This window comes from Pseudophryne corroboree, chromosome 10, assembly GCF_028390025.1.
Source record: "Pseudophryne corroboree isolate aPseCor3 chromosome 10, aPseCor3.hap2, whole genome shotgun sequence".
NCBI classification, from domain to species: domain Eukaryota; kingdom Metazoa; phylum Chordata; class Amphibia; order Anura; family Myobatrachidae; genus Pseudophryne; species Pseudophryne corroboree.
In genome coordinates this window covers 193,471,456-193,492,213 of record NC_086453.1, presented here as the reverse complement: position 1 = coordinate 193,492,213, position 20,758 = coordinate 193,471,456, and the positions used below count along the sequence as shown (strand labels likewise).

At 46.7% G+C, this 20,758-nt stretch overlaps 1 protein-coding gene across 4 annotated transcripts in view; it reads right to left on the bottom strand.

Moving 5' to 3' along the window:
- LOC134966338 (Golgi integral membrane protein 4-like) overlaps window positions 1-20,758 on the bottom strand; it is a 504,615-nt gene that overhangs the window by 123,318 nt on the left and 360,539 nt on the right. For all 4 annotated transcript variants that reach the window (XM_063943009.1, XM_063943008.1, XM_063943006.1 and 1 more), the window contains exon 10: window positions 9,700-9,890. In XM_063943009.1, coding sequence (XP_063799079.1) covers window positions 9,700-9,890 — 191 coding nt within the window. The remainder of the gene's footprint in view (window positions 1-9,699; window positions 9,891-20,758) is intronic.

The following is a 20,758-nucleotide window of genomic DNA, read 5'->3' as shown; positions in this document are numbered from 1 at the left end:
GATACACAAATATCCCCTCATCCTGTTGCACTTTCACAGTTATATCCTTAATTTCCATGTCTAACCCATCACCATCCTTACTTTTATTATTATTACTATTCTCATTTGCAGAGGGTTCAGAAATTGTGGAAGGAGGTTTCTCTTGGATTACAGCGTCAGAATAAGAAATATTAGACTCAGATATAGCAAACACCCTTACGGGTATATTCAATTGAAGTCTGATCCTTTCCAACATGCATTGTCGGAAAGGATCCGACAAAGCACTATTCAATGAACAGCCAAATCCGACAAGATTCGTCTGTTCTCGACAACGTCATTCCAACGTTTTTTAAAGCCAGAATGACATTGTCGGAAACGGGACCAAAAACTGTCGAATTTGGCCGCGGTTCCAACAGAAGCACGCGGATCGACGGCTATTTTGCAGATCCATGTGCTTTCTGACAAGTTGGAAAAAATTTAGGGCTCCATTGAATAGGTCTGAACCTCTGCTGACCTAAAATAGTCGGAAACTGCAGTCTTTCCGAAAAGACGGCAGTTTCTGACTTCAATTGAATATACCCGTAAGACTCTTCTCAGGGATTTGTGAAGTTTCTTAACACAGTTTGTTCTTCAGCCTTAGTGTTCTTTTTTTTTGGCACTGGTTTGTCTGTTCTAAAGGTGACACATCTAGGTGTTGAATGCAGTTACAGTAGATGCCTGACTGTGCCTGGCCCTGGCTTTTGCAAATTCCGCAATAAGCCTATTTTTGCATGAAACCGCAGTAGCAGGACTACCACTCAAAAAGATAGGATAAAGGGGGGTCATTCTGACCCGATCACATGCTGCAGTTTATTGCAGTGGCGCGATCGGGTCAGAACTGCGCATGCGCTGGCACTGCAGTGCGCCGGCGCATGCCCGACAGCCGAAGGCCGTCACTGCGCCACGATTGCCTCTGCCTGATTGACAGGCAGAGGCGGTCGCTGGGCGGGGGGCGTAACGGCAGCGTTTGGCCGCCGTTTCGTGGGCGTGGCCGGACCGTGCGGGGGGCGGGCCGCAGCGGCTGCGTGACGTTAATAACACACTGTGCAAATTAATATGTATTTTGAATATGAGAAAAAAAAATGTCATACTATAGGTTGAGTCTCCCTTATCCAAAATGCTTGGGACCAGAGGTATTTTTGATATGGGATTTTTCCGTATTTTGGAATAATTGCATACCATAATGAGATATCATGGTGATGGGACCTAAATATAAGCACAGAATGCATTTATGTTACATATACACCTTATACACACAGCCTGAAGGTAATTTTAGCCAATATTTTTTATAACTTTTTGCATTAAACAAAGTGTGTGTACATTCACACAATTCATTTATGTTTCATATACACCTTATATACACAGCCTGAAGGACATTTAATACAATATTTTTAATAACTTTGTGTATTAAACAAAGTTTGTGTACATTGAGCCATCAAAAAACAAAGGTTTCACTATCTCACTCTCAGTCAAAAAAGTCCGTATTTCGGAATATTCCGTATTTCGGAATATTTGGATACGGGATACTCAACCTGTACTATAATTTTAAAAGCAGCAGGAACAATTGGTAAACTTCAATAATAAGAAATATTTTCTAGTAGACGGATCAGCGGCATAAATCATGTAGACAAGGCACCCAGTATGTATTATGTAACAATCCAACTATTATAATATACTATGTTTGCATTTTGAAATGCGCAGGAACCAGCGGTGGCTGCAGCGCCAACCACAGCTGACCTTACAGTGCAGGGAAGGGGAGGGGGGGGGGGGGGGGGGGGAGACTTTGGGCACTTAGCATATATAAATATACATGTTACGCTATATGTATATTTGTATATATGAGCTGGCTGCATTGGCGTTTTTATCATGGGTGCAATGTGTGCGGTGCACACGGGCCCCAGGGTGGCCCACACCGCACACATTGCACCCATATTTTAGTACTCACCTCTCCGGAGTCCAGCGTCGGGTTCTACAGCAGCTGCTGTCGAGCAAAAAATCCCTTCCAAAATGGCCACTGCACATGCACAGTGAATTTTGTCTCTGGAACATGGCGTGCGCCATTTTTCCGGAGACCTGCATATGCGCAGTAGGCTCTGGCACAGTGTCGGAGCCTACTGCAACATGGATAGAAGGGGACCCACCCGGAGTCTGCGCACGGGGCCCCTCCTCGCTTAAAACGCCCCTGGCTGGCTGGTTATCCTGGCGATCGGCAGCGCTGTGTGTATTAAGTTGCTGTGTGGTACCCGGGACTCAGCAGTAGACTTCACTCTCCTTCTAAGCCCACCCTCAGATTCTCATTGGCTTGTTTCACAGAAGTATGGGGGCAGGTATGGAAAGAGAGTGAAATCTAATGCTCTAATGAGTCCCAGTCGCCATGTGGCAGCTTAATACACACAGCACTGACATTTCCCAGGATAACCAAGAAATGGCAGGAACAACTGGTCAACTTTAATAATAATAATAATTATTATTATTTTCTAGTAAATAGGAAGTACATATCAGGCAGGCACCCAGTACATATTATTATTTTCATTTTTAAAAGCAGCAAGAACAATTGGTCAACTTCAATAAAAATAATTATTTTCTAGTAGACAGATAGGTGGTACATATCGGGCAGGCAAGGCAACCAGTATGTATTACTGAACAAAACCCAGCTAATATGATACATGCTGCACCACTTGTTTTACTTCTTTACTTTTTAAAAGAAGCAAGAACAATTGGTCAACTTCAATAATAATACATTTCTAGTAGACAGATAGGCGGTACTAATCAGCCAGGCACCCGCTTTGTATGAATCACAACAGCTAATATGAAATACGCTGCATCACTTGTTTTATTTTGAAATGAGCAGGAACAATTGATCAACTTGAATAATAATAATACTGCTACGAATAAGAATTATTAAGTAGTAGACAGATAGGCATTACGTATTTTCCAGGCACCCAGTGTGTATTAAGTAATACAACCCAGCTAATATGAAAAGTGCAGGTTCACATTAACAAACAGCCGCCTTTCATTTATTTATTTTGTACTTGTTTTTGAGGTACCACACATAGTTTGCATGTGTTTGCACTGCAATGTGTGTGTGTGTGTCTGTGTGTGTTTGTGCAGTGTGTGATAAGCAGTGCACTGACAATGACGCCTGCAAACACTGACAGCCAGGCAGTAACAACTAAGGGGTATATTCAATTAAAGTCGGATCCATTCCGACATGCATTTGTCGGAATGGATCCGACAGGACCTATTCAGTGATCCCGACAATCTCAATCTGACTTTAAAAAAAAGTCGGATTGAGGAGATGAGGGAGCTGAGAGGAGGATATGGGGGAGAGCAGCAGGGAGACAGGGAAGAGCAGCGGGGAGAGCAGGAACCCAGCGGCTGCACAGCGTAGCAGGAGGATGATGCACCGCCACCAGACCTCACGGCAGCGTCCATTCGGCTCCAGCAAGCGGAACCTCGCTTGCTGGAGCTGGGTGGATACTACCATGAGCGGCGGCGGTGCCCCATCCTCCTGCTGTGCTGCTGCTGGGTTCCTACTCTCCTCGCTGTTCTCCCCCGTCTCCCCGCTGCTCTTCCCCGCCTCCTCCTCTCAGTTCCCAATAGCTGCCGGTGCCAAACCCAACAGGTTTGGCCCGGTCACAACAATGTATATCCGACTTTTTTAAAAGTCGGATTGACTTCGTCAGAAACGGGACTACGAGAAAAGGATTTACCGGTAAGTAATTAAAATCCTATTTTCTCTTACATCCTAGAGAATACTGGGGTCCACATTAGTACCATGGGGATGTACCAAAGCTCCCAAACCGGGTGGGAGAGTGCTGAGGTTCCTGCAGAACTGATTGACCAAACTGAAGGTCCTCAGAGGCCAAAGTATCGAACTTGTAGAACTTAGCAAATGTGTTCGAACCTGACCAAGTAGCTGCTCGGCAGAGTTGCAAAGCCGACACCCCCCCCAGGGCAGCCGCCAAGAAAGAACTCAACGACCTAGTAGAGTGGGCTTGTACTTTAGGAACCGGCAATCCTGCCGATGAATAAGCATGCTGGATAGTAAGCCTGATCCAGCGAGCAATAGACTGCTTGGAAGCAGGGCACCCAATCTTCTTGGGATCATAGAGAACAAACAGCGAGTCAGATTTCCTGTGACAAGCTGTCCGCTTCACGTAGATCTTCAAAGCCCTCACAACATCCAAGGACTTTGAGGTAGCAGAGGTGTCAGTAAGCACCGGAACCACAATAGGTTGGTTGATATGAAATGCAGACACCACCTTAGGAAGAAATTGCTGACGAGTTTAGAGCTCAGCTCTATCTTCATGAAAAATCAAATAGGAGCTTTTGTGAGACAACGCCCCTAGTTCAGACTTGCAGAAGCTAAGGCCAATAGTGCAACGGTCTTCCATGTAGGAAACTTTATGTCAACCTCCTGTAAAGGCTCAAACCATTCCGATTGTAGGAACTGCAACACCACGTTCAGATCCCAAGGTGCTGTGGGAGGCATAAAGGGCGGTTGGATGTGCAGAACCCCCTTCAAGAACGTCTGAACCTCAGGGAGGGAAGCCAATTATTTCTGGAAGAAAATGGATAAGGACGATATTTGGACCTTCAAGGAGCCCAAACGTAGGCCCACATCCACACCCGACAGCAGAAAAGGAGAAAACGTCCCAGTTGAAATTCTACAGCAGGAAATTTCCTGTTTTCACACCACGAGACATTTTTTCCAAATACGGTGGTAATGTTTGGACGTCACCCTTTTCCTGGCTTGGATCAGGGTTGGAATGACTTTGTTCGGAATGCCTTTCCGGGCTAAAATCTGACGCTCAACCTCCATGCGGTCAAACATAGCCATGGTAATTCTTGATAGACTAACAGTGCCTGTTGCAGAAGATCCTCCCGAAGAGGTAGAGGCCACGGGTCCTCTAGGAGCATCTCCAGTAGATCCGCGTACCAGGCCCTTCTTGACCAATCCGGAGCAATGAGAATTGCTTGAACCTTTTCCCTTTTTATTCTTTTGAGAATTCTTGGGATCAGTGGAAAAGGTGGAAAGACGTATATCATTCGGTCGACCCATGGAGTCACCAGAGCGTCCACCACCACTGCTTGAGGGTCCCTCGACCTGGAACAATACCGCTTTAGCTTCTTGTTGAGACGAGAGGCCATCATGTGTATCTGTGAAATTCCCCATTGATGTGTCAAGGACTCAAACACCTGCGGGTGAAGGCCCCACTTTCCCGGGTGTAGGTCGTGTCTGCTGAGGAAGTCCGCTTCCCAGTTGTCTACTCCCGGAATGAAGATTGACGACAGCGCCACAGCGTGTCTTTCTGCCTAGAGGAGAATTCTTGTTACCTCTGACATTGCTGCTCTGCTCTTCATTCCGCCCTGTCGGTTTATGTATGTTACTGCCGTTACATTGTCCGACTGAACCTGAATGGCGTGATTTTGAAGAAAATGCGATGCTAGTAGAAGGGCGTTGTATATGGCCCTTAGTTCCAGAATGTTGATCGGAAGAATGGTTTCCTGACTTGCCCATTTTCCTTGGAACTGTTCCCCCTGTGTGACTGCTTCCCAACCTCTGAGGCTTGCGTCTGTGGTTAGCAGAACCCAATTTTGAATCCTGAACCTTCGACCCTCAGTCAGGTGAGAAGTCTGAAGCCACCACAGAAGAGAAATCATGGCTTTTGGTGACAGACGTATCCTCTGGTGCATGTGAAGATGCGATCCGAACCATTTGTCTAGCAGATCCAGCTGAAAAGGCCTTGCATTAAACCTTCCGTACTGCAGAGCCTCGTAAGAGGCGACCATTTTCCCCAGAAGGCGAATGCATAGATGCACCGATATCTCGGCAGGTTTTAGGACATCACGCACCAATCGACTGGATTACCAATGCCTTTTCCAACGGAAGGAATACCTTCTGTGCCTCTGTATTCAGTATCATCCCCAGAAATGGAAGCCTCCATGTTGGTTCCAGGTGGGATTTTGGTAGGTTCAGAATCCATCCGTGATCCTGAAGTAGTTGGGTTGAGAGGGCAATGCTGTCCAACAACCTCTCCCTGGAAGGCGCTTTTATCAGCAGGTTGTCCAGGTACGGTATTATCTTCACTCCCTGCTTGCGGAGGAGAAACATCATCTCTGCCATTACCTTGGTGAATACCCTCGGTGCCGTGGAGAGGACAAATGGCAGGGCCTGAAACTGGTAGTGACAGTCCTGTAGTGCAAATCTTAGATAAGCCTGATGAGGCGGCCAAAGCGGAATATGAATGTACGCATCCTTGATGTCCAGAGACACCAGGAATCCCCCCCCCCTCCAGACCGGAGATCACCGCTCTCAGAGACTCCATCTTGAACTTGAACACCCTTAAATACGGGTTCAGTGATTTGAGGTTTTTAATGGGCCTTACCGAACCGTCCGGTTTCGGTACCACAAACAGGTTGGAGTAATAACCCTTGTTTTGTAGTTGAAGTGGAACTGGGACAATGACCTGAGTCTGTACCAGTTTTTGAATTGCTGCCTGTTAAATCATACTGGCTTCTGGAGAAGCTGGTAAGCCTGATTTGTAGAATCTGTGAGGTGGGAGTTCCTGAAACTCCAGTCTGTATCCCTGGGTGATAAGGTCTGTGACCCAGGGATCCTGGCAAGATGTTGCCCAACCGTGACTTAAATAACGTAACCAAGCTCCCACCTGCCTGTCTTCCAGGCAGTGCGGTCCACTGTCATGCTGAAGGCTTTGAGGAAGCACATCCGGAGGTCTGTTCCTGAGAACCTGCAGCTGCTGGTTTCCTGGGTTTACCTCTATTACCTTTGAAGGATGTAGAGGAACCCTTGGATTTGCCCTTGAATTTCACTGTCCGAAAGGACTGCAGAGTTGGAGCAGAGTAGGTTTTCCTAGCTGGGGGTGTTGCGGAAGTAAGATACGTAGACTTAGAAACACAGAATTTGACGGCAGATAAGAATCACTTGTCCCCTCTAGTCTGCCCCTTTTTTTTTTTTACATTAGTTTTCTCTTTAACCTTGTTTGATCCTTATTTCTTTGTAAGGATATCCTTATGTCTATCCCATGCATGTTTAAATTGCTCCACTGTCTTAGCCGCCGTAGCCTTGGATATCAACGTATCCAGTTCCTCCCCAAAAAGGACCTCACCTGTGAAAGATAGATTTTCCCCTCCTTTCCTGGAATCCGCATCCACAGTCCACTGGCGTAGCCACAATACCCTGCGTGCTGACACTGCCATGGCAGTGGTGCGTGCATTGAGCAAACCAATTTCCTTTATGGCCTCCACCATAAAGTTGGCAGAGTCTTGGATATGCTGCAGGAGTAAAACTATCTCCCACCTGGGCAAGGTATCCAAACCATCAATTAGGTTACCTGACCATTTTGCAATGGCTTTAGTGATCCATGCGCAAGCAATAGTGGGTCTCTGGGCCAATCCCGCAGACGTAGGCACCGGTAAGACAATCTTGTGTGACAACCGAGATACCGATGCATCGACAATCGGCGGGTTTTCCCATTTCTTTCTATCTTCTAGAGGAAAGGGAAAGGATGTAATCAATCTTTTAGGGATCTGAATTTTTTTTTCAGGGTTAGACCAAGTGTCTTCAAAGAGGGCATTCAATTCCTTTGATGCAGGAAAAGTAGCCGAGGATTTCTTTTTTACATAAAAAAAAAAAAGATTCCTCCTCTACCTCTGCCGTCTTGTCAGGAATGTGCAGGACATCTCTAATAGCCTCTATCAGGGCCTGTATGCCCTGTGATAGGACAGCATCCCCCCTACTCGCATCCACTTCTCCCTCCTCTGGATCATGTATCATCATCCGTGTCATCCTGCATGAGCTGGGCCAGAGAACGCTTTTGTGGGCAAATGGCGGGGGTTTGAGACACTGGTATGGGAACTGAATCTCTATTCATCAGGTCATCCATAGACTGTCTTAAAAATTGCGTCTCTTTCTCATTATGGGATAATTTAGTTGAAATATTAGATATCATCCCTTTAATGGAAGCTAACCATGGGGGTTCTGCCTCACTAGCCTGAGAATGAGCACTATCCTGTGTACAGAGTAGTGAGTCTCCGGGGGAAGAAAGTCACTCAGCTGTGCAGGAAACACAGTGCCTGGACATGGTAACGTAAAGGGACACACAGACACCCACACACAGAAGGTGAAAACAGAGTTTAACCCACACAGGGCCCTCAGGGAGAGACAGAGATCGGAGCCAGCCACACACACACAGCGCCCTTATAGCTACTTAATATAGCTGGGTCGCCTCTCTAAGTCCCCTAAAAGGGCTTAGTAGATACACACATTTCCCCCCCTTCTAAGACCCCCTGGTACCGCTGAGGAGATGTGGAGTCTTTGTGGAGGAGCTGCGCTTCCCTGTGATTCCTGTAAGTGTAATCTGCAGAGGTAAAATGGCACTGGTGAGCTGCTGGATCTGCTCATAGTGAAGCCCCGCCCCCTTAATGGCGCTCGGCTTCCCGCTCTTTATACTGGCCTGAGATAAAAAAAATTATATCCTACAGAGGGTTAAAATACTTGTTAGGTATGCCAGCCAGTGGGGGTGTACATTGGTGGCTCAGCGCGCCCCTCACAGCGGGACACACATGGCTGTTTATGCCTCTGAGACCCCTGGAGCGCAGCCTGCAACAAGAGATACGCTCCCACCCTTGTGCCGCCATTCCCGCCGGCGACCCGCTAACCGGGACGCCGGTGCTGTACTCACCACTCTTCTATCTTCTGGCTCTGTTAGGTGTGGCGGCATGCTGCGTGAGGGTTTGCTTGCCGTGGTGGGGCTTGCGAATGACTCCCTCAGGAGCTCAGCGTCCTGTCAGCAGAGAAACGGGACCATTAACTCTTTAGGAAGTTGGGCCGCTCTCCCACGAAGCAAGCAGTCTGGTGCCAATCAGACTTGCCTGAAAACAACAAACAGAAAATAAATGCAGAAAACTCTTCAGGAGCTCTCCAAAGCGTGACCGGCTCCTCCGGGCACAGTTTCCAGACTGAGTCTGGTAGGAGGGGCATAGAGGGAGGAGCCAGTGCACAGTATTGATTTCTTAAAGTGCCCAAGGCTCCTAGTGGACCCGTCTATACCCCATGGTAATAATGTGGACCTCAGTATCCTCTAGTACGTAAGAGAAACATAGCTATGTAGCCCATCATCTAATGTGGTCTAATGACTGTTTATGCAATACATTCTATTATAAAACACCACTACTTAGATCCCTTATCAAGGGTCCACTCACAACTTTGCCCTGCATCTCCATGTATGTCCCATATACTAAATATGGTGGCACTCTCCAAGGGTCCACTCAAAACTTTGGCTTAAAGCTCGGATCTTCGGAAACCTACCGGGAGTGTAGTAAATGTTTCTACGGTATGTGGTTAACATACCGCCGCATGAAATCCCAGCAATCACAATATCGACGCCGGGATACTGTACAGTGGTACAATGCCAGCGCAAGAATGCCGGCACCACAGGCTTTTCTCCCTCTATGGTGATCCACAACACCCACAGAGGGAGAATATAACCTGTGGCAAGTGCAGCGAGCAACCGTGCCTGCAGCGCGGCGAGCCTGCGAGGGGCTTAATAGCACTCGCCACTCTGTACCTCTGTAGCTCGTACCGGTCCCGTTTCTACGTTATGTTGCACAGCACAGAAATAATTTACGACAAAGCCGGTGATATATAACACTTACCCATTACAAGCTCATCATCTGCTCTGGCTCCTTGGTAGCTGAGCTGCGGAACCCTATCCTCCTTGTCCCCAGCAGGTATATTGGGACGATGTTCTTCAGGTTTTACAACAACATCTTTAACACCAATTGGTTTGCCTTCTTCTTCTTCTTCAGTCATCCTTGCATTCACTTTGTTGACTATATCTCGCCAACTGTTCATTCCCCAAGAGGCAAAAAACAAACATATACAGTATATGAGTGTGTGTATAAAAATAGATTATATCATATGTACATACATTACATATACATATATATATATATATATATATATATATGTACATACAGTACATACACACAAATATGCATACACACTAATATTACATTTCAAATTAATTTATTTTCTCTCTGTAAATACTGAAATGTAAACTGTAATAATGTTTACTCAGTGGTAAATAATATGCATTTTACCTTGTACAGCACCATATACTAAATTTGGTGGTACTCTACCACCAGTTAGAGCTGCAGACTGTGGTATACTATTTTTTTTCCCACACACCCATAAACTACCATGAAAAGGGAGATTTAACCTTACCTGCGGATACAAACAATAAAATTATAACAATGATTGCGCTAAACCAATATTCCACAGATAATACTTATTAGAAATATACTGTACTTTATCCGTGATTGGATGGATGCTCCAGATTACATATAAATAAAAAATACAAAACACACAATACTGTGTAATACAGTCTATAAAATCTTCAATAGAACCCTCTGGTGCAATCAGATATAGTGTTCCCTCAGCCGCACACTTCTATAACAGGAGTGTATCCCTCAAAGCCAGGAGAATCACACCACACGTAATCAAAGAAAGAATACACATTATGTTTACATGATGTATGTGCACATAAAGGTTTCTTTTTCCCCTTCCTAGCTTTTCACACTTTCGCACACGATGAATTATGGCATGCATACACTGGAAGATTAAAAGTAGAAGTCATGTATAATGAATTGGAGAGGACAAGCAGAAGATGACAACTAGTGAGTATGTTAGGTCAGATGTAATAGTAACGTAGGAGGAGATCTACTAAGCAGTGAAAAGAGTGGAGAAGTGAGCCAGTAGAGAAGTTGCCCATGGCAACCAATCAGTTGTTCTGTATAATTTTATAGTATGAAATTATAAATGCTACTTCAATGCTGATTGGTTGCCATGGGCAACTTCTCCACTGGCTCACTTTTCCACTCTTTTCACTGCTTAGTACATATCTCCCATAATCACCATCAGGGAGGAGATGGAATCCCGGGACTTATTCTTTTCGTTGTGCTCTGAGACCAAACTTTCCAACTTTTGTGCCAACCCCTGGTCACTGGCACCAACACGTTTCAATGTTCTGGGTGTCTTTGTCAAGAATAAGTGACCTCCTCCGATACCGGGTATTTATACATGCATACCGGAATACTGACAAATTTAGAAATGAATGGGAGAAACGATAGAATAAGCGATTTTATCACCTGCAATACTGTTTATGACATATGTACGATTGAATGAACATGTAATTTAGTTTAAGTAGGTAAAATAAAAAGCGCTTTATAAGTGCATGGGCGGTACATGTCCGCAAAATTATAAGAGGTGTAGAAGATCACCCTTTTTCCCTGCACTCTAAAGAAAAACATAAAATTAAATGCGGTTAATTTACGTTCTGAATTCGTTGAAACCATTTGGACTAAATCATGATTTTGAGGTGAAGTGGTTTTTATGATTATATGTACTTATGTAAAGGTTTTGGAATTCCTGGATTTACTACCATAAGGAATTTTTTATAGAATTTATTTAATAGAATTTCTAAAGGTCAAGTGTTTATTATTTATGTGCTTATCATTGAAAGTATACTATAATAATATTTTTTTTATAATTCACTATATGCCCATTTTTATGTTAAGGGCATATTAAGATACAGTTTTTAATTATTAGGTGTACTAAGATGGCGCTGGTTTTATTATGATAGTCTGACAGATAAAAGTGTACTAAGATGGTCCAGTATTTCATATAATGTAGTGTGGTGGACTAAGGTGTACTAAGATGGTGCCGCTACAACTATATATAACTCTACTCAGATGCACCAATATGGCCCCATATCAGCTTTGTGAAAACGGAATACTTTGCCTAGTTACTTCTGGTTCCAGCTAGTAAGGAACCGCAATCATGTGATTGTTCACATGATGGCTAAATAAACGTTATTGGCAGGCCCACCCTGTACATAGAGACAAAAGGAGAACGTAATGACAGAAATTGGAATGGAGGGAGTTAAACCTTCTTGGTTTGGGGCGGAGCAGTTATGGCATGATAGGTTGGGCACCAATTGGGAAGGATAGAGGATGGGGTTAGTGGATAGTTCTGGTTGTTTCCGATTGTAGTATTGCCTTTTTTCATTTGTCTTGATAAGGGTGAGTACTCTGTGATAAGTGTAGCTTAGAAGCTGCTTATTGCTCTCTATTGTGGACATTTAGAAGTATATTTGGTGTAGACAGCAGCTTAGGGGTTGATAGGTGTGCTGCCATGGCCGCGGCTTCTCTGCTTCTCGCCCCAGGCGTGCCCCCAGGACCCCCACCCGTTACCTGCATGAAGGGCTCGGAGGCCGGGGATCTCTGGGGGACGCGTCTCTCCCTGCTGGGTGCCGGCGCCGCTGTGGCCGCACCAGTCGGTGTCCAGCGTTCATCGAAGGTGCGCGCAGCGACAGAAGAGGGCTCTCTTTCTCCCCAGCTCACGCCGGAAGCGCCGGGCACTGGCTCCGGACGCTTTCGGCGAAGGAGCAGGGGAGTGATGGGCGCTTTGGACGAGAGTATTGCCGGGTCCCGTGACCCCCCCGGCGCCGGTGTCCCATGCACGCGCAGCGGCGGCTGCCGGATCTCCCTCTCCTTTGTCGCTGAACTCACGTCCGGAATCGGGCCATACGCGGCGGGGGAGGGCACCGGGGACCAGGTTAGGGGCTTCAGTGGGGACCTCCTAAGGGATGTGCGGGTCCCGGGCGCGTGGGAGTGCACGCTCGGGGAATGTAGCTGAGAAGGTGGCATCAGCAGGGAGATCTTCCTCTCCTCTGCCTCGGTCAGGCAGCCGAGGGCATCTCTCAGAGGGGTCACGGCAGCAGGGGGGGCTGGTGGCCGGGTTACATGGAGTTGATACTCCTGTTCTGGTACGAGGATCGCGGGTGCGTGGGAATGCGCGCGCCCGGAGGGAGGTTGCACAGGCTCAGCCGGCTGTCGGGGTAGTTGCCGGGAGCGTAGGGAGTGCCGGTGCCTCGGTTTCAGATTCTGCTCCTGAGGATTGGAGGTCTGCGGTGTCATCCGTGGCTGCGGCTTTGGGTCCCCTGGTGGTGGCCCTGTCATCTGGAGCTGCGGGGCCATTAGCCGTAGCGTGGAGACACGAACCTACTGCTGCGCCACCGGGACCGGTGGTGGAACAGCTTCTGCGGGCATGTCGGGATTTAGGAGCCGCAGCGTCGCATCTCAGGGATAGATCACCGGCATGCCGGAATGACGCGCAGGCTGCAGTTCTTCCTTCCAGGTTGCCTGTGTCCCGGTCTTCGGCCTCGGGGCATGTCTCTTCTTCTTTTTCAGATTTTTGTGGCGGCGAGTATGACGAAGACGATAGTGACTTTGAGATTGCGTCTGATATGGTGTCGGGGGCCGGGTGGTCTGAGTCGTCAGGTGAGAGGTCGTCTTTAGATGGTAGCGATGGTGAGGGCTCTTCTTCGTCCTCCTCAACATTGTCCGACAGCTTTTTCTCGTCTTCCTCTTAGTCTTCGCTTGCGTCTAATGTTACCAGCGCGGCAATGGCAAAGAAGCGGGCTGCTAGGTAAGCTAAGCGTGCGGCTGTGCAGCGCGAAAAATGGAAGAGGCGCAAGCGAGAGCGTCCGAGTTTGCGCAGGGCAAAAAAGCGCCACAACTTGCCTGGGGTCGTGCAGGGTTTAAAAAGGGTTTTAATAAAGAACTGGTTGTAGATAACAATAATTGTATTTGTTTCCAACAGATGATTATCATCTAATTGTGAGATACTGCATTAATTGGAAAGAAGGGAAGGGACAGATAAAGGGAGAGGGAAGATGGAGAAGAATGAAGAATGAGAGAAAGAGAGAAAAAAATAATAATATTTTTTGTATTGGTTATCAGTAAAAGAATTTACAAAAATTGAGGATCCTCTTGGATGCTAGTAAAAATGATCCATCAGAAAAAATTGTCCATCAGAAAAAAGTAAGTGAAAACATATGTGAATTGTAATCACACTGGGGGGTATTTTGGTACTGACAGTTTCTCATGCAGAATGAATAGGATTGGTATTTTGTACCTTGTCTCAGGCGACGGAGGGGTGTTTTGCCGGCAAAACTGGTTGTCCAAAATCCTGGGACTTCCAAGCTCCTCTCACCAACGTTTCACCGTAAGGCTTCTTCAGGTAGGTCTAGAGCGGTGGTGATGCGGTACTTGGCTGGGATTTCATTTTTTGCCAAATTAATGGGTCTCCCGGACGTTACGAAGAGCTTCCTCCTTGCTAAGGCACTCAGTCAATGGGCGCGTCTTGCGCCAGCACCACCTGATAGGAGGCGTCCAATTGATGCGGCGCTACTGCCAGCAATTCTGGCAGCTGTGGCGGACGTTGCGTTTTCGTGTTTTGAGGCGTGGTTGTTCGCGTTGGCTTTTTCCATGGCGTACCATGGGGCTTTTCATGTTTCGGAGCTGATTGCATCCTCTAAAGGGAAGGATTCGCCCATGCTTCGTGAGGACGTTGTGGTGGATGAGAGGTCCTTACTGTGCAGACCGCGTCGCTCCAAGACGGACCAGCTAGGTAAAGGTCGTTGGGTCACGTTGGTTGCGTCATTGGATGTTCGGATTTGTCCGGTGGTGTTGGCTACCCAGTACTCAACCGTTAGGCCTCCCTCGGAGGGCTCGTGGCGGGTTCATTATGATGGGCTGTCGTTGACGAAATATCAATTTCGCTGGATGCTAAGTCGCTGTCTGACCAGTTTGGGCCTTTCACCCAAGGCTTATGGGACACACTTGTTTCATATCGGAGCTGCTACTTTGTCCGCGTCAGCCGCGTTTTCCCCTCAAGGAGATTAAGTTGTTGGGGCGCTGGAAATCTTCTAGCTATAAGCATTATATTCGACCCAGTTTTTTGACTTAATTACCGGTTTCAAAAGTTTGCTTACTAGTTGGTTGCTGAATCTGTTGAGTACGTTATTGTATGATTTTGTTCGTTCTACCCTGTCCTTCCTACTCGGGGATTAACTACTCGCCTCTGTTGGCAGTGGGGGTCTGGAGTTATTTAACAATTTGTACCTGGACTGACGGACTGAATTTGGTTTAATTTTTACTGATTCGGCTAATTGGATGCTAATTAAAAGTTCCTCAGCAGGTTTTTAAGTTTCACCTCCAGCTGAGTTTACCCGTGCTGCCCGGGTTATTTTTGTTTTTCCATTCCCCCCACCCCCCCCCCCCCCCCCAAATCCCTTTAATTGTTTTGTTTCCTTTAATTTTATTTATTTATATTTTAGTTCATTATTGCTTTGCCTTTCCCATTGTGTCTTTATGTTGCTTCAATTGGCCTGAAGCTTGTTTTGCATGGCATTGCCGTGATACGCGAAATTTTTGTTTTTTCCGGCAGATCCTCTGTGTTTCATTTTCATGCATCGATTTCAGGTTTTTCATTATTAACTTGTTCTTTTTCTTCTTTCCTTTCCTTTGTTTAGGATGGGTTGAGGATAAGTGTACGGTATGGGTGGTTGGGCACTCCTTTGTGTTTTGGGCGTCTAGGTTTATGGCCTCTGAGAGGGCTCGGTATTTGGCAAGGGTTGCTGAGATTCGTTGGTTGGGTTGGCGTGAAATGTTGTGGCAGGACCTCAAGGTGAGGTTATTAGGTCAAGTCCAGCTTCATGGTGTCCCAAGGGTTTTGGTGATGCATTTGGGTGGAAATTATTTAGGTAAGAGGACTTCGCTAGATTTACGTTGTTCTATGGTGAAGGATTTGGCTAGTATTGCTGAGGCTTGGCCTCATTGCACATTGATATTTTCATTTATTGTGCCGAGGTTATGTTGGCGGGGAGTGCCCGATGGTCGGCCTATTGATGAGGCCAGAAAGAAGGTGAATTCAGTGGTGGCGAAGTGGGTGTTGGCGCACTGTGGTGCAGTAGTTTGTCACGACAGGATTAGGTATCGGCACGATTACTTATTTCGGGCCGATGGAGTACACTTATCAGAGGGTTGGTGCTTTTTTATTGAGGATCTGTTTTTGGTAGGTTGGGGGTATGGTGGCGGTGCGTAGCATCTTTAGGTGGAGACTTCGCTGTTGGCGGAAAAGAGCGACAGGTTCACTGTGTTTGAGTTAGTAGTTGCAGTTTTAGTCAGTTTGGTGCTGTTTAGGTGCACTCACCTTCGTTGACTGTTAAAGCTGCTGGACCACCCTTCAAGAGGCAGCGTCATCACCCTTCAGGGTGGGTAGTCAAGGTAGAAGGTCTGAGTGGATAACTATGTTTGGTTGGTAGTTTGGATTGTTTTAAGGTTTGTGTTGGTGTGAATAGCTTGGGGATTGACGTTAGATTTCAGCCGTTCTTTTTTTGGCCACCATACTCTTATTCTTTACCACCTTTTTAATTAATGATTCATTTAATAAATAGCTAACAGTTTTTTCTGCCAAAATACAAATATCTGTGTCTTTATTTTATAGGATAAGTTGTGTTAATTTTTAAAATGTTATAAGGACGTAGGGCCCTCAACCATTAGGAGGTTTAGGGCTGGAAGATGCGATTTCCGGTTTCGGCTAATACCCGTTTTACATTTTAATTATAGAATGTCCAGATAGTTTTCTGATATAATTTCTATAGCGATCAGCTAGAGCTATTGATGCATTATAGGATTTTAGTAAATATGAGAAGAATAAACAGTGCCTAATGGTATAATACTTTTTAGAGAACCGGGTACTTCCGGTTTTTCACTTCTGGAATCCGGGTATAAATACCTGGTATAGGAGGAGGTCACCTTTCCTTGACAAATACACCCAGAGCATCGAAATGCGTTCTAAATGTTGACCAGGGGTTGGAATATCAGTTGGAAAGTTTGGTTTCACAGCACACCGAAAGGAGCAAGTCTTGGGATTCCATCACCTTCGTGATAGTGATTATGTGACTATTACATCTGACCTAACATACTGACTTCTTACCATCTCCTACTCATTATATAGATATATGAATAAAATGTTCTGTTTTTAATCTTCCGGTGTATGCATAACCTAATTCATTGTATGCGGAAGTGTGAAAAGCTAGGAAGGGGAAAAAATAAGATTTTAAACCTACCGGTAAATCTATTTCTCCTAGTCCGTAGAGGATGCTGGGGACTCCGTAAGGACCATGGGGTATAGACGGGCTCCGCAGGAGATAGGGCACCTAAAAAGAACTTTTACTATGGGTGTGCACTGGCTCCTCCCTCTATGCCCCTCCTCCAGACCTCAGTTAGAGAACTGTGCCCAGAGGAGATGGACAATACAAGGCAGGATTTAGAAATCCAAGGGCAAGATTCATACCAGCTTACACCAATCATACCATGTAACCTGGATCATACATAACCAGTTAACCGTATGAACAATAACAGTAACGGTCCAAGACCGATTCCAACTGTAACAGAACCCTTATGTAAGCAACAACAATATACAAGTCTTGCAGAGTTTCCGCACTGGGACGGGCACCCAGCATCCTCTACGGACTAGGAGAAATAGATTTACCGGTAGGTTTAAAATCTTATTTTCTCTTACGTCCTAGAGGATGCTGGGGACTCCGTAAGGACCATGGGGTTTATACCAAAGCATCCAATCAGGCGGGAGAGTGCTTATGACTCTGCAGCACCGATTGAGCAAACGCTAGGTACTCATCAGCCAGAGTATCAAACTTGTAGAATTTAGCAAAAGTGTTTGACCCCGACCAAGTCGCCGCTCGGCAAAGCTGTAATGCCGAGACGCCTCGGGCAGCCGCCCAAGAAGAACCCACCTTCCTAGTGGAATGGGCCTTAACCGAATTTGGTATCGGCAATCCAGCCATAGAATGAGCCTGCTGAATCGTATTACAGATCCAGCGAGCAATAGTCTGCTTCGAAGCAGGTGCGCCAATCTTATTAGCAGCATACAGGACAAATAGAGCCTCTGTTTTCCTAATTCTAGCCATCCTGGCTACATAGATCTTTAAGGCCCTGACTACGTCCAGGGATCTGGAATCCTCCAGGTCACTTGTAGCCACAGGCACCACAATAGGTTGATTTATATGGAATGAAGAAACCACTTTAGGCAAAATTTGCGGACGTGTCCTCAATTCAGCTCGATCCACATGAAAAATCAAGTAGGGGCTCTTGTGTGACAAAGCCGCCAATTCTGACACTCGCCTTGCTGATGCTAAGGCCAACAACATGACCACCTTCCAGGTAAGAAATTTCAACTCAACCTTGTTAAGCGGTCCAAACCAGTGTGATTTTAGGAACTGCAACACCACGTTCAGGTCCCATGGTGCCACTGGAGGCACAAAAGGGGGCTGGATGTGCAGCACTCCATTTACAAACGTCTGGACTTCTGGAAGAGAAGCCAATTCCTTCTGAAAGAAAATCGAGAGGGCCGAAGTCTGTACCTTAACAGAGCCTAATTACAGGCCCATATCCACTCCTGTCTGTAGGAAGTGGAGAAAACGACCCAGATGAAAATCTTCCGTAGGTGCATTCTTGGTCTCACACCAAGACACATACTTTCGCCAGATACGGTGATAGTGCTTTACCGTCACCTCCTTCCTAGCCTTTATTAAAGTAGGGATGACCTCTTTCGGAATCCCCTTTTCGCTAGGATTCGGCGTTCAACCGCCATGCCGTCAAACGTAACCGCGGTAAGTCTTGAAATACACAGGGCCCCTGTTGCAACAGGTCTTCCCTCAGAGGAAGAGGCCAGGGATCTCCTGTGAGCATCTCTTGTAGATCCGAGTACCAGGCCCTTCGAGGCCAGTCTGGGACAACGAATATCGTCTGTACTCTTCTTCGTTTTATGATCCTCAACACTTTTGTGATGAGAGGAAGAGGAGGAAACACGTAGACCGATTTGGACACTCACGGTGTTACCAGAGCGTCTACTGCTACTGCCTGAGGGTCCCGAGACCTGACACAATACCTCCAAAGCTTCTTGTTGAGGCGTGACGCCATCATGTCTATTTGAGGAGTCCCCCAAAGACGCGTTACGTCTGCAAAGACTTCTTGATGAAGTCCCCACTCTCCTGGATGGAGATCGTGTCTGCTGAGGAAGTCTGCTTCCCAGTTGTCCACTCCCGGAATGAAGACCGCCGACAGAGCGCTTACGTGATTTTCCGCCCAGCGAAGAATCCTGGTGGCTTCCGCCATCGCGGCTCTGCTTCTTGTCCCGCCTTGGCGGTTCACATCAGCCACTGCTGTGACATTGTCTGATTGAATCAGAACCGGTAGGTTTCGAAGAAGACTCTCCGCTTGTCGAAGGCCGTTGTAAATGGCCCTGAGTTCCAACACATTGATGTGTAGACAGGACTCCTGGTCTGACCACAGTCCCTGAAAACTTCTTCCTTGTTTGACTGCTCCCCATCTTTGGAGGCTCGCGTCCGTGGTAACCAGGATCCAATCCTGAATTCCGAACCTGCGACCCTCCAGCAGGTGAGTACTTTGCAACCACCACAGGAGAGACACCCTGGCCCCTGGGGACAGAGTTATTTTCCGATGTAAGTGCAGATGGGACCCGGACCACTTGTCCAGAAGGTCCCATTGAAAAGTCCTTGCATGGAACCTTCCGAAGGGAATGGCCTCGTAGGCCGCCACCATTTTTCCCAGAACTCGAGTGCATTGGTGAACTGACACCCTTTTCGTTTTTAGCAGGTTTCTGACCATGTTCTGGATGTCCTGGGCTTTCTCCAGTGGGAGAAAGACCTTCATTTATTCCGTATCCAGTATCATACCTAGTAACGTTAGTCGAGTTGTCGGAATCAACTGTGACTTCGGTAGATTTAGAATCCAACCGTGTTGCTGGAGCACTCTCAGAGAGAGCGCCACACTGCTCAGAAATTTCTCTCTGGATCTCGCTTTTATTAGGAGATCATCCAAGTACGGGATAATTGTGACTCCATGCTTGCGCAGGACCACCATCATTTCCGCCATTATCTTGGTGAAAATCCTCGGGGCTGTGGAAAGCCCAAACGGCAACGTCTGAAATTGGTAATGACAATCCTGTACAGCGAATCTCAGGTATTCCTGATGGGGGGAATATATGGGGACATGAAGGTACGCATCCTTTATGTCCAGAGACACCATAAACTCCCCCTCCTCCATATTGGCTATTTTCGCTCTGAGTGATTCCATTTTGAATTTGAATCTTTTTATGTACAGGTTTAGGGATTTCAGATTCAAAATAGGTCTGACCGAACCGTCCGGTTTCGGGACCACAAATAGGGTTGAGTAGTAACCTCTTCCCTGCTGGTTCAGGGGAACCCTGATTATTACTTGCTGTAGACACAGCGTTTGAATTGCAGCTAAGATTACATCCCGTTCCGATGTGGAAGCTGGTAGGGCCAATTTGAAAAATCGGCGCGGGGGCACCTCCTCGAATTCCAGTTGGTAACCCTGGGAAACTATTTCCAACACCCAAGGATTCAGGCCTGAGCTGACCCAGGCCTGGCTGAAAAGTCGAAGACGTGCCCCCACAGGTGCGGACTCCCTCACGGGAGCCCCAGCGTCATGCTGTGGGCTTTGGAGTAGCCGGGGAGTACATTTGTTTCTGGGCACCTGCCGAAGCAGGTGCTCTTTTGCCTCTGCCCTTACCTCTGGCGAGGAAGAGGATCCCCGACCTCTTCTGGGCTTGTGCGACCGAAAGGACTGCATCTGACAGGGTGGTACTTTCTTTTGCTGTTGGGGAATAAATGGTAAAAAGTTTGATTTACCTGCTGTAGCTGTGGAAACCAGGTCCGTCAGCCCATCCCCAAACAATACATCTTCCTTATAGGGTAGAACTTCCATATGTTTTTGGAATCTGCATCACCCGTCCATTGGC